This window comes from Vicia villosa, linkage group LG5, assembly GCF_029867415.1.
Source record: "Vicia villosa cultivar HV-30 ecotype Madison, WI linkage group LG5, Vvil1.0, whole genome shotgun sequence".
Classification (NCBI taxonomy): domain Eukaryota; kingdom Viridiplantae; phylum Streptophyta; class Magnoliopsida; order Fabales; family Fabaceae; genus Vicia; species Vicia villosa.
The window spans coordinates 33,887,796-33,902,429 of record NC_081184.1 but is presented as its reverse complement, the minus strand read 5'-3'; the positions used below and the strand labels follow the sequence as shown (position 1 = coordinate 33,902,429).

The 14,634-nt window shown below is 30.2% G+C and overlaps 1 protein-coding gene across 1 annotated transcript; it reads right to left on the bottom strand.

Moving 5' to 3' along the window:
* Window positions 1-10,582: 10,582 nt before the first annotated feature.
* On the bottom strand, window positions 10,583-13,644 carry LOC131604491 (uncharacterized). The gene is made up of 3 exons (XM_058876927.1): window positions 13,333-13,644; window positions 11,630-12,189; window positions 10,583-11,303 (listed from the first exon to the last, which is right to left on the bottom strand). The coding sequence occupies exons 1-3, from the start codon at window positions 13,642-13,644 to the stop codon at window positions 10,583-10,585; spliced, it is 1,593 nt and encodes a 530-aa protein (XP_058732910.1).
* Between the last annotated feature and the right edge of the window lie 990 nt (window positions 13,645-14,634).

The following is a 14,634-nucleotide window of genomic DNA, read 5'->3' as shown; positions in this document are numbered from 1 at the left end:
ATAAGAGTAAAACTAGTAGGAATAACTGGTGGAAGCGCTTTGTAAATGTCGAAAAAGGCGATGAAGGAAAAGTTATATGAGACATTCTTCGATTTTGCAATATATGAATTTAGTATAAAATGGGATAATTTTTTGTGATTTTTTTGTGTGTAAGTTTTTAAGTATATTAAATGAAACTTTCTAGGTTGAAATATTTGAATTTAGTATAAAATGGGATAATTTTTTTAATTTTAGTGATTTAACTTTGTCATGAGTCTTAATGTATTTTAAAATATTTATAATTTATTGTATAATGAGTAATTTAATTTTAATAGTAGTAATATTCATTAATGTAAAATTATAAATTTATTTTAGGTTTATATAATAAAAAATTTGTTTATTGAAGTTTTTTAAGCAACAAAAAGAAATTTTATATTTAAAAAAAATTAAAATTTATATCAGTTCTAGTGATACCTACAAAGTCGTAGGTATAAGTTTTACTAATTATATTATTAGGATAACATATAGTGACAGTCGTATAACTGTAGATAAATATTGTCTGTAGCTAAAAGTTACAATGACATTCAGTTAAGCGTCACACCACACCCCCTTAAAGTTGACGCCAAAGGAGGGTGTCACTAAAAGTTTTGCAGACATTTACCTACAGTTTATTGGCTTTTAGTGACAACTTTTAAGTGTCACGGAAAGTCAATTTTCTTGTAGTGTTGTGAAAACGATGTCAAGAATAAAATATAATAGGAAACAAAATATGAAGGATTGATTATAATTGTTATTCTTTACTTCTCCTAGAAACAAGATTATAAGTGTTACAAGAATAACAAATAACTCTCTCACCATAAATTAGAATTTGTAACATGCAATGATGAGAGCATAGTATGCTATTTATAATAAACCTAACATAGTAAATTAATGGACTTTTTTCACAAATACCATTACAAATCAATTTAGAGTACAAGCTACTTTAAACAATTGGACATAACAAACAGATGCAATTTGAAATACTAACAACCCTAGCATTTCGACACCCACATTCTAGAACACATTCCGACTACAGTATGTAGGTCTTCGATATATTCTCTGTCGAAACAGAAAACTACTCTTCGACCCACTACAGTATATATATATATATATATATATATATATATATATATATATATATATATATATATATATATATATATATATATATATATATATATATATATATATATATATATATATTGTAAATTTTATGCTATGATTCAACCGTTCTTATAGAGGACTAAGAGAATGACCTTTATTAGCAAAGGATTATAACTGTTCTCATATAATTTTTAATTTTTTTGTAAAATATTTATTATTTGACATCTTTCTCATATATTATACTAAAACAATTTTTTTTATCATAAATGTCTCTAGCTCGATTCTAACCGAGGTCACCATATCATTCTTTATATTTTTTTATTAAAACTTAATATTCATGAACCATTGTCCTCTTTATAAATTTCATTGAGCTCCTTTTTGTGAATTTTCATCTTTCCCTCCCAAATCATCAAAATAGCCTTCAGAACCTAGAATAGGGTTTGATTTGTGACACTTAAGAGAGAACCGAGGGATTGGATATGTAGCGACGCCTTCTTCTGTGTACGATTTATCTCCCGAACCTAACTCTGACCCTTTCTTCTTCATCGTACGAGCTTATCTTTCTTCTCCTGTGTAGCATTAATTGCCCCATAAGAGCTCAGTTCAACTGCAAGCTCTCATTCTACTTGTGTACGTGTACAGACTCTATTTCAATTTTCTTTTTTCTCTGAATACAAATCTAACCTTTCTTTTTCTATAGGTCTCAACTTGCATACGTGAAAATAACAATGTGCGAGTGTTCAATTCGGATTAGGTTTCAGTGACTTTGAAAATGTGTAACTTTGATAACTTTAGACAAAATAAAATTTTATCATATTATTATAATAATATTAATTATTCATTTGTTTACCATATGTACTAAATTTACAAAGTCATGCGTAACAGTAAAGTTACCCAAGCCATCCCCGTTCAACTCATCTTAATAAAAAGGTGAGAACTTGTTGAGTCTGACGTGTCCTTGCTTGCTCGGTGATAATTATATTCTATACAGAACTCAAAATAATTTATATCATATATAATAATAAAGTAAAATGCGTTTATTGGCAATTTTGACAAATGGCACATTTCTAGACCCGTACTACTTTAAATGTTTCTACTTAAGGAAATGTTTTTATTTTTGTTAAGTTAATATTTATTAATTTAATAATTCATATTATTAATTTAATAATTCATATTTTATTTCAAGTTATTATTCATTCCCTATTCCCTATGCTCTTGAACGTTAAGTTATTCTATTTTACTAGTAGAAGACCCGTGCGTCCGCACGGGTAAATTCATTTATATATTAAATTATTCGATAAAAATATCATTAGAATATGAAATATAAGGTAAGGGGAACAACAACAAATATTATTCTCACAAAACATAATCACAAATCAATTTATAATACAAGTGCAAATGCACCAACTTCTCCTTCAATATACATGTTTTTGTCTCTGTATTTAGATATTTTACATGTATTAACCAAAGTAATTGAAACCAGATTGGATATTAAATCAGTAGTGGTAGAGGTTTAAGGTTTAAAGGTTTGACAGAGTCTAATCGAAGTATGATCGATAATAATAAAATATTATATTTTTTAATTAATTTATAATATATTACACTTAATAAAATATAATATTAAACAAAAATATAAAATATTTATAAGTTTATGATATTTCAAATTTAAGATATTTAATTTTAAAAAATATATGTTTATATTTATATATTAACATAGATAGAAGGATTCTAAACTTCAAATATTATATATATATATATATATATATATATATATATATATATATATATATATATATATATATATATATATATATATATATATATATATATATATTGAATTGAATAGATGATCTTAATACCGTTGCATTTTAAGAGTGATGTGTCTAACTTTGTTGAATATAATATTTTGCTCAATTAAAAGGTGAAATATTTGGTTATAAAATGAACTTTGGGTGAGTATTTTAGAAAGCAACAAAGCTGCATGTTGGTGGCAATTGCTTGCAATGAATGACCTTCAGCTACTGTGCAGCAAAAACATTAACAGAGAGCCTATGATGCCATAAACACATGATACCCTTCTAAATATACTCCTTGATGCCATTAACACATGATACACTTTTAAATATACTCCTTAAAACATGTAGTGGTATGGTTGTTTAATGTGAAAAAACTTTGTAGATCAAGATTCATATCAAAAATAGAATGTAAAATGATTTTTTTTCTCATTAAAAAATCCAACCCAAAACATAGACATATAATCACATAAGCACACATAATATATAAAGCAATGGAAAATATAGAATGTTGTATACTACTAAGAGGTGCAAACCTAATAAAAAATAACTTAATAATTTTTCTAACAGGTTTCTCTTTAATTATGGAAGGAAAATTAATCAATTTATAAAACTCATTCTTTTTCCATCTGTTTTTCCTTTATCTAGACAAATTTATTTGTTTTTCTTGTATTTTTCATTCGACTAAATGTTTGGATAACTTTTATATATTCCATTCATTTCAACTTCTAAAAAAATAATTTCTCTGTCAATATTTAAGTCAACATACACTCTTTTAATGTTTTTTATATCCAATCCTACCTAATCCAATGAGACACACAAGGCTTTAAAATTTCAAGAAAAATAATCATGCTACAATTTACAAATTTACTAAGCTAAAATTTACAATTTACAATTTACAATTTACAATTTAAAATTTCAACGTATTGATTTCCTATTCTCTTTAATAACACTCTTTTAATTGGTTTATGACATTTTATTTTATTTATTTATTATTGATTCCCTATTCTCTTGGATAACACCCTTTTAATTAATTTAATAATTCATATTATTAATTTAATAATTCATATTTTATTTCAAGTTATTATTCATTCCCTGTTCCCTATGCTCTTGGACGTTAAATTTTTCCAAATTCTGCAAATGGAAAAATGGAAAGTCATTTGCATTTTCCACGTGAACCATTCATTTCTCTCTTGGCTTAATGCATTCAGATGGAACTCAAGAGACTCACTCCTTAAATCACCCATTTTCTTCAATTCCCCTCTCCACTCTTTGCTCCACCTTCAAAAATCTGACGGAAACCACTTCAAATTTCAAATCCCAAACTTCTCCAAACCTATTTTTTCTAAATCACTGTGGAAAGGGTACAACGAATGTTCGCTGGTGCCCCTGCACAACCACGAACAACACTGAATCTCGATGCTGATGCACACCCTCACACACCTCCTCACGCGAATCCATGGCAACATCACAACCTACTCATTCACGCTTAACACCCAGACGCATCTGTTTCAGCCGTGACACACTCTATGATCGACCATACTCCACCACCTGTGCACCATTGAATCTCAATGTCGATGCACACACAAACCGCAACATAACCGCATCAAAGCTATCACCGCTCATACCACTGCAACTACACTCTTTCCACCCCTCTGTGACGCTCCATCTGTAACGCCCACACACCGCCAAACCAAACCCTAGAACCGCCAATATTTCCTCTCACCAGGTTCCTAATTTTTCTTCAACCCCTAATTGTGTTTTTAACTTTTAACTATTCAAATTCAATTTCTTTGTAGTCTGTAGAAATTTTTCTTGAGGTACATGCAACTCCCCAGGTTTGTTTCACTGGATTATGTATTAATCAGTAGCACCAACAAAAGGTTATGTATTTTGTATATTTTTGTATTCAAAAGAAGAACCTTCTATTGCCCTTATGTTTTAAGGTTTTATATAAGATTGATTCCATTATGCAATTTTTCATTCATTGACTTGATATTGTTTTTTGTTTATCAAAGATCAAATAATTCTACCAGTTTTAGTTGTGTTGAGTTTGTGCAAGAGGGTTGGATTTCAATCTCCTTAATATAGTCTATTTCAGGTTCAGGTTCTTCACAATCATTTTGTCAAGGAAGGTCCAGTTGATTCCATTGTTAGTTCAAGTGTTGTTTTGTTTTTGCATAATTGTTTGTTCAGCAATAATATATGTGAGTTTATTTATGAAACTACACTTTCAAAATCTTGTAGATCTTGGCAATGAAAGGCTTACGATGTATATGGCACTGGTTATTATAAGTTTGCCTCATCCTTATATACAATAACCGTATTTTGTTCTGGCATGCGTTTGTTGTTTATGAATCTGGAACGTGTTAGGTTTTTCAAGTTATTACTTCCTCATCCTAAAACTAACTTTTGTGAGCCAACATCGAATCGTCGCAGATTGTTGTTGGCATTGTCTCTGAAGTTTGTTGTAGAAGTCATTTGTATTAACTTTGGTTGTCTTCCTGCATTGATTTCTGAAAACAACTTGATTTATGGAGGTGACGCATGTACCAATGATGTTGTTATTTCTATTCATTTCTGTTATAGGCCATATAAAAAATGTAACTTTTGTAACGTACCATTCCTTAAGTTCTTTCTATCAATTGTTTTCATTTTTATTCCTTCTTTATGTGTTCCTTACTTGACAATATAATATAAATCTGTAATGTCACTTTTTCTGACCATTCTATAATTGAAAAGACTTAAAATTCAAAATAGGAACTGTATTCAGTCATATTTCAATATCCATATCAACTAAACCTACTGCAGAGGACTTGATACTTATATTGCTAAGGGTTTTCTAGCCCACCTCGGAGAAAGTATTTACCTTCGAGCATATGGAGAGTGGTAATTTATCGATAGCAGCTTGCCGAGCTTTCCTTAGCTATTCAATCTTCAGGTTTCCTCACTTTCTTTTTGGACACATTTGTTGAAATTTCGTGAGTTCTTGTGAGTAACATGTTATTTTATTTTTGAATATGCAGGTCAGCATTTTGTGACCCTACTGCCCAAAGTGCTGGATTGGCTATCGACAAGTTTTATTCCAAAATGACAAGTGTTATATAAGAACTTATAGGCTTTTCTTATGGTATCTCATGCTCATGTATTATCTAATTACCCGTATTCCAAGTTGGTGAGCAAGATAGTTTTGTGTGGATGCTGAATGACGACGGTCTGTTCTCAGTAGGCAGCACTGCAATTCTGGTTGCAGAATCCAAAGATATGGCATGGCCGATTGCAACGGTAAGGAACATGTGTATGGTGTGGACTTTATGCTTACCGCTTAGAATAAGAGCGTTTGCTTGGAGATTTTTAGCGAACAAACTACCGCTAAAAGATCTTCTGCTTGTTAGGAATGTCCCTAACATAGGTTCGAGCGTTTGCGTTTTTTTCCTAGCGCATCCAGAAAATGCAAATCATCTGTTCTTAGATTGTCATGTTTCTAGAAGAATTTGGAGAAGTATTTTGTGTTGGATAGGGATTGACTTCTTTTCGACTTTAGACGAGTTCCTGGACTTTGACAACGTTCAAGACAAGGTGAAGATAGCTAATAGCAAGGTCAAAATAAACACAATTTGGATAGCAACCATTTGGAGTATTTGGCTCATGAGAAACGCGATTATTTTTGACAACAAGTCTTATTGCTATGATGTGGTGTTTTCGAATGTAATTTTTCTTTCCTGGAGATGGTTGGCTTTAGACCATTCTTTGCACCATAATAGTTTCTATGATTGGTACAAAGTGCCCCTTTCCTGTTATAACACTGTTTAGTGTTTCGTTTTTGTAAGGGTTGCACCCCTAGTGCAATATCTTATAAATTGCTTATTGAAAAAAAAAAGTTGGTTGGAATATTATTTGTGTCGACATAAATTTGGTGAGACTCATAGAAATTTCAATCAATATAGGGATCATGCTAATAACACATGTTAGAAATTGTGTTGCTAGCATTTTTGTTGTATATTTTGTTTTAAAATCTTGCAGTCTCCATTGATGAAGTTACTATTTAGCTTTTTTACTTTACATGTTTTGCACATTTTGTAATGAACCATTACTAATTTGCTAATTCAGTTAATATTTTTTAGCCTCCATAATCATTTAAGAATTTGGTCATCAAGAGAAGTATGAGCCTTTATTTGTTACTATGTTTGAAAGACTTACTCATTCAACTTCTGTAATGGCTCTAAATTCCTTCTACATATATGACCAAGAACCTGACTTAGTGGAGGCCTACACCAATTTTGCATTCATATTTATTCTATTACCATTTTTTTTAGTATGTAATTTATGTTTGTTTAAAATCTATCAATTTAAAGTAATTTGACATTAAAAGAAGGATGTGAAAGGTAATTTCAATTTTCTTAGGCGTACCTTGGAATTTGATTGTAATGTCGAGTGGATGTTCAAACCAAAAAGAAAAACAAAAATAAAAATAGCGTGAACTTCTATGTAATGATATCAGAGAATTCTAAATTGATATTATATATTTAAAGATTGAATATTTTTTTGGTAAACTTACAGAAATATTTAAAGCAAATTCTATTATTTTTAAATTAACATTATAATTTAGAAATTAAAAAATTGTTTATAACAAATTAAAAGAATAAAGTTGAAGAAATTAAATTTTCAAATAATAAAATATTTTTTTAAATGAAAAAAATATATATTATTGATAAAAATATTTTTCTTGTGTACTATTAATAACAAAGACAAATTAAAATGTTATCATAACTTCATTTATAAACTCTAAGTAATTATAAAATTTTTTTAATTTCAAAACTTCATAACTTCATTTATAATTTAATATTCATACTTCTATTTTTTTTTTTTTGATAATTATGAGGGCCAAGGCCCAAAGAAAAAAAACAACTACACAAGAGCTACATGGTGACCCAAGGAACCAGAATAATCACTATCCAAAATCTCTTTTATAGCCCCTGGGACATGGGTATAAAAAGTGATGTTGGTCTCCCTACTACCAATCTTTGCTAAAGCATCAGCACAAGCATACCTTGGAATTTGATTGTAATGTCGAGTGGATGTTCAAACCAAAAAGAAAAACAAAATTAAAAATAGCGTGAACTTCTATGTAATGATATCAGAGAATTCTAAATTGATATTATATATTTAAAGATTGAATATTTTTTTGGTAAACTTACAGAAATATTTAAAGCAAATTCTATTATTTTTAAATTAACATTATAATTTAGAAATTAAAAAATTGTTTATAACAAATTAAAAGAATAAAGTTGAAGAAATTAAATTTTCAAATAATAAAATATTTTTTTAAATGAAAAAAATATATATTATTGATAAAAATATTTTTCTTGTGTACTATTAATAACAAAGACAAATTAAAATGTTATCATAACTTCATTTATAAACTCTAAGTAATTATAAATTTTTTTTTAATTTCAAAACTTCATAACTTCATTTATAATTTAATATTCATACTTCTATTTCTTTTTTTTTTTTTTTGATAATTATGAGGGCCAAGGCCCAAAGAAAAAAAACAACTACACAAGAGCTACATGGTGACCCAAGGAACCAGCACCTCCATCTTCTTTATCTCCATCTGAATTTGCCGAAGAAGAGCAATACAATCCATTTGCCCCACTGTACCTTTGTTGATGGCTTCAACTAGTTGTGAGGAATCCATATTAATTTCCACCCTAGTATATCCTAGTCTTTGAGTGAGCAATATACCTTCCAAAAGTCCCCAACATTCAGCAAGAAATGCATTTCCTCGTCCCACAAATTTGGAGAATCCACCTCTCCATTGTCCTTCATGATCCCTAAGGATTCCTCCACACCCCGCCACCATTTCAGAATTGCTAGATCCATCCGTGTTGAGTTTGATAGTGTTCTTTGTTGGAGGTTGCCATGCCTTACTTCTATTTCTACTAAGACTATCGCATGTACAATATATTTTTTAAAAAATAATAATATATTAATTACGTTAATATATATGATATATATTAAAATATAATTAATAATATTAAAATTTGAAATTATGGTAAGGTTATAGTATTATAAGAAACTATTTATATATGTTTCAAATTTTAAAAAAATTGGTGTTTGTTTAATTTTTTTATTTAAGTAGATTTATGAACATTTATATTTGGAATCTTCACATTAAAAGAATTTAATCTGTTACACTTATTTATTGAGATAATTAATTTATTATATATGATTTTATAACCAAATATTTGAAAATATGTTGAATTTTAGAAGTAATATATTTTAGAAGAAATGATACAAAATAAAGATTCGTTTTAATTGAATGAATTTTTTTTAAATGATTTCCTTTGAAAAATAGAGGATATATTGAATGTTTAAATTAATCAGACGAATCAAAATAATTGTTATTGATTTATCAATTATAATACATTTTAAAAAATTAGTTTTATATATTAAAATTTGAATGAATAAGTAAGATTTATGAAATTGATTTATAATTAATGTGTAAATCATTTTCATTTAAAAGAATAATTTGTTGATGATGTAAACTATTTTTTTTATTAGTAGCTTAAATTCAAAAATAACTCAATATATATTATTTGACATATTTTTATTGAGTTAGAATTTGCATTGATGATAATCCTTGACAATAAATAAAAAATGAAATTATAAGTTTTTAATGTGATACAGACGATAAAAATAAGAATTTGAATTGTAAATAATACCTGACAATAAATAGTGATTTTTTTTTCATTTATTCTTTTTAGGATGTAAAATATTTTATTTACTTAAATTTTTTATAAATTTGTAATTATAACTTTATTTGCAATTTATAATTAGTTCTAAAATATTTTATTTACTTAATTAAATTTTAACACGTACTCTCACTTTTACTTTTGTATTTATTGTTTTTATCTAAATTTATTTGAAACAGTTAAATAATATTATAAAAGATCAAAATAAGTAACTTATATTTTAATTACAAATGCAACTTATATCAATATATTTTTAATTTTTTTTAAAATTATAATATGATTTACCTTGAGTAATTTTGATATGATTAAATTATTAATAAATTAAATGATTTTATATGTGTTTTGTGGTGTTTTTTATTTAACGAGTTAATTTTTTTAAAACTTATTTAAATTATTAATAAATTAGAAATGCCCAAATTGTTTTATAATCTACAAAAAAAAATTAGTTAAATTAATTTTTTTATATATGCTATTTTTTTTTATAAGCAAAGGGATATATTAAAAAGCACTAGGGGTGCTTAACCCAAGAGTACAAGAAAAATAAACCAAACCCACATGGAAACAACCTCCCAAAACCCAAAGAACCAACAAGTCAATTAAGAAAAGGTCTCGGATCGACACACCAATCCGGCCAAGAACAACTAGCTTTTTCCTTAAAAAAAAAATCAAAAACCATTCCCAAGAGATGAACTTGAATAATCCTACCCCATCAAAGGATGACAAAGAAATATCCTTAAAAATGATTGCATTCCTACACTTCCAAACAACCCAACAAAAAGTCAAACCAAAGAACCAACCTATTTCCAAATGGAGAGAAGACTTACACATCGAGTCTAAAGAAGAAAGCCGCTCCAAAATTGTTTCTAACAACGGCGCCTCATCTATACCAAGCCAACTATACAAATTGGTCCACTAAGTTCTAACAATATGACAATGAAGAAAAAGATGATCTAAATCCTCATCAACTCGATTACATAAAGGACACTTCAACAATTGCGCCGCTACTAAAATTCCACGCTTCGCCAACTCCACTTTCGTAGGAAGTCTATTCCAAATCAATCTCCAACCGAAAAGATGAATTCTACTAGGAACCTTAGTCTTCCATAAACAAGAGAAAAGAGAAGAAAAAGAGTTCTCCAACGGAGGATGCAGTAAGTCAAGTAACAAAATGGTATCATAAGCGTTACTCACCGTGAAACCGGAAGGATTTCTCCACCACACAAAAGAGTCGCCAATCAAACGACAAGGTTGAAACGGAGCAAGAAGAATTACTAATTGATTCAATTGCATCGCGGCTGCCCTATCCTCGGTCTCGCAAAAAATTCCAAGATTCCAACTCCAAATTTCACCATTCCAACTTCCCATCTCCGCCACCTTCGAATGGGGCGCTTCGGATAAGGAAAGCAACTCCGGAAACAAAATACCAAGAGGCATTGTTCCTAACCAAGCATCAAACCAAAATTCAAAAAAAAGACCGGTTCCAAGTTTGCAAGAGATAGATGAATTAAACCAATTTGAAGTAGTAGACGAATTTTCTCGCCCAACCGAAACAAGATCACGCCACCAAAGAGAAACTTTACTTCTCGGATGAATAAAGGTATCCTTTATCAAAATTCTTTGAATGTCTTCATACCTGCAAGAAAGAATGTTAGTCCATAAAGAATTCTCATTGTTCAAAATGCGCCATTCCACTTGCTAAGAAGCGCTAAATTGAACTTTCCACAATGCTTCACACCAAGCCCCCCTTCTTTTTTCGGTAAACACACTTTATCCCAACTAATCCAATTAATCTTCTTCTTATCTTCTTCTCCACCCCAAAGAAAAGATCGTTGGATCGAGATTATTTCTGAAATAATGGATTTTAGTGCCTTGTAGAAAGAAAAGAAGAAGATTGAAATACTAGACAAAATAGAATTCAAAAGCACCACCCTACCACCAATGGAAAGTTATCTATTATGCCAACTTCCAATGCGCCTTCTAAGTCTTGAAATTAGCGGTTTCCACACATCACATCTTCTAGGATTAACACCAACCGGAATACTAAGAAAAACAAAGGAAGATGAGCCAATCGCACAATTTAAGAAGGAAGACCCGACTTGAATGAAATCCGGATCAAGATTTACTCCAAAAAGCCGGCTTTTGTTCAGGTTGACCCGTAATCCGGACACAAGCTCAAAACCTCTAAGAATGGCCTTAAAAGTCCAAAGATTATTCCACGAGTCTTCGCCAATCAAAATCGTATCATCGGCAAATTGAAGAATTTCAAAATGTTGATGATCATCCAAGCTAAACCCTTTAAAATCTCCTAAAGAGGACGCCACTTTTACCATAGCCGTCAAACCCTCCGCCACCAACAAGAAAAGAAAAGGAGAGAGAGGATCTCCTTGTCTTAATCCTCTAGTAATCGAGAACTCCCGGGTTGGACTACCATTAACAAGGACCGACATTGAACTATTGAAAACTAAAGCTTCAATCCACTTCCTCCACTTTACACTGAACCCATCCTTCTTAAGAGATATCTAAGAAACTCCCACGAGACACAATCATAAGCCTTCTCAAAATCAACCTTCACCATCATACATTTTATTTATACAAAAATAATCTAACTATAAGTAAAAATTTTAAATTATAAATGTTGTTAAAAAATATCTAAGTACTAGTTAGCTATTACATATGTTTACTTTTTATGATTTGTGATATGAACATACTTGATTAAAAAAAATGATAAATGTGTTCTTTGTGTATTGGTATTCTTGAGTTAGTTTTATGTTATGAATACATTTGTTTTGAGAAGCTAATACACATTGATGCGAAGGTTCATAGTTCTAGAAATATAGTGTATGTTAGGTGTGTCCAAGCTAAGCAAAATAAAATTTAGGACACTTATGTTTTTTTTTTTGTTATCATCTCAAAATCTTTAAGTCTATTACTTGTTGACATGTTATTTTATAAATAATTTTGGATATTATTTCATAAATTATATTTGATATGTTGGATGTTGGTCCAAATTACATAATACTCGTTGGCCCAACCATTTGAATTAACTCATTTGGTGTCTAAGTTTGATGGTGTTTTTTATGAGATCAATGGGAATTCTCTTGCCAGCAATACAACACATTCTATCATGTTACAACCAGGGCTGGTCCTGTGAGTGCATGGCCTTATAGAAATCCACATTTTTAAAATGATGAAATTGAAAGGTAGATTAGAGTCATGCTCTGGCAGGGTGCTAGTTATAGTTCTTTTTGTAGCTCTGCGATATTTGATAAAGTATAATTCAGGCGTACATGTACAGATTATAGGCCCCTTAATATACAAGAAAATTATGAGAAACTCTTACTCCACCCCTTGAGGTTTTTAGGCATTATGTGCCTTTCTAAAATTACCTCTCTGTTTTCAAAAGTGTATCTTTGAACATATCTTTTTTTTTACTCAGCGTGAAAACTTTTCGTAGGTACATTTACGGAATCTGTCCGTATACATATTTACTGAATAAACCAAGAAATAGAAAATTAGAAAATCAACGTTGCAACGATAAATACACCATTCATAAATTAAAATCGACATTACATTAATGATTTCAATAGAAAACTAAATATTATATTTCAATAGCCCGGTGGACGCTTGCACATCTCTAAGATTTGCTCGACCTTTCTTCGTACCGTCGCTACCAACTTGAGCGGGATTTTCTCTTCGAAATCGAAATACGTTCGCCACATCGTCAAAACATCCTCTCGGTTCTTGAGCTCAAAGTTGTTGTAAACGACTTTCCCTTCATTGTCAACAGAAAGCGAACGATACTTGAGTTTCACAATCTTTCGTTTGTCTCCGTAAGGTAAGGGATAGTGGACTTCGTCAATGATATCATCGAGCAAGGTGTAATCATTGAGTTTGAGCGTCCGCCCGAATGTTTTGCCATCGTAGTAGAAGACACTTGCGACATACCAACGAATGTTGATATCATATTGAGACATTTTTGTGTTTGTGTGAAAGACCACATAAGAAACCCCAAATTTAAGAAATCTAGTTGAATATGGACCACCCATTTTCTGTCACAAAACTTTCTGTAGCTGTATCCACAGAAAGAACCTAGATACTTTGATTTCGTAGGTATATCTACGGAAAATACCCAGAGACTGCAAATTAAGAACCTTCCGTAGATACATCTATGGAACTTTCGTTGTTTCATTTTTTCAGCAGAACAAAATAATAAGGAACATTAGCATATTGAAATGATAAAAATTGATTATAATGCAATGTTAAATAGTGACTATATTACACTTTTAAAATTCAAAACAATTGTCTCCGGCTAAATCTATTGGTGGTTCCAGCTTTGACTTTTTCGCATTCGATTCCTTTTCGATGTTGTTCAATCTTTTGAATACGTGCATCATATTAACAAAAAATCCGTCCACGTCTCGGCATTTGCTGTAGAATGAGTCGTCCATTCTGGTGACATAGATGGTATGGGGCATCCCGGTTTCAAGTAAACTTGTACCAAATGACTTGATTTTGCAAGCCATCCAATACACATGATACGATCATTTGGATTTCTAGGTGGTGCGGAGCGGAAAAAAGGTTTCCAAAAACTCGTATTGCGTCAAGTCAATGCACAAGAATGTGCAGAGAAAATGAGAAAATTTGTGAAGAAATGAGTGAATTAAAGATGTTTTTTTAGTTAATGGTTTAAAACATGATTTATTAAGCATCAGTCAATTATATAATAATATAATAATGTGATTTTTTATTTGTTTTAATGCAAGGTTTCAAAATTTTATGCGAGAGATCAAAGATAAATTTTTGAAGAACAATTTGGTGAACGCGGGGTATGCCTTAAACCATCCAAGATTTCAATACTACTGTCGTGAAATAACATTGTCAAATCCAGATGCGGGGAGGTGGATTGATAATATTGACAGAGCGAAATGGACTAGGTCGTATGACAATGGGGCGAGGTGGGGCCA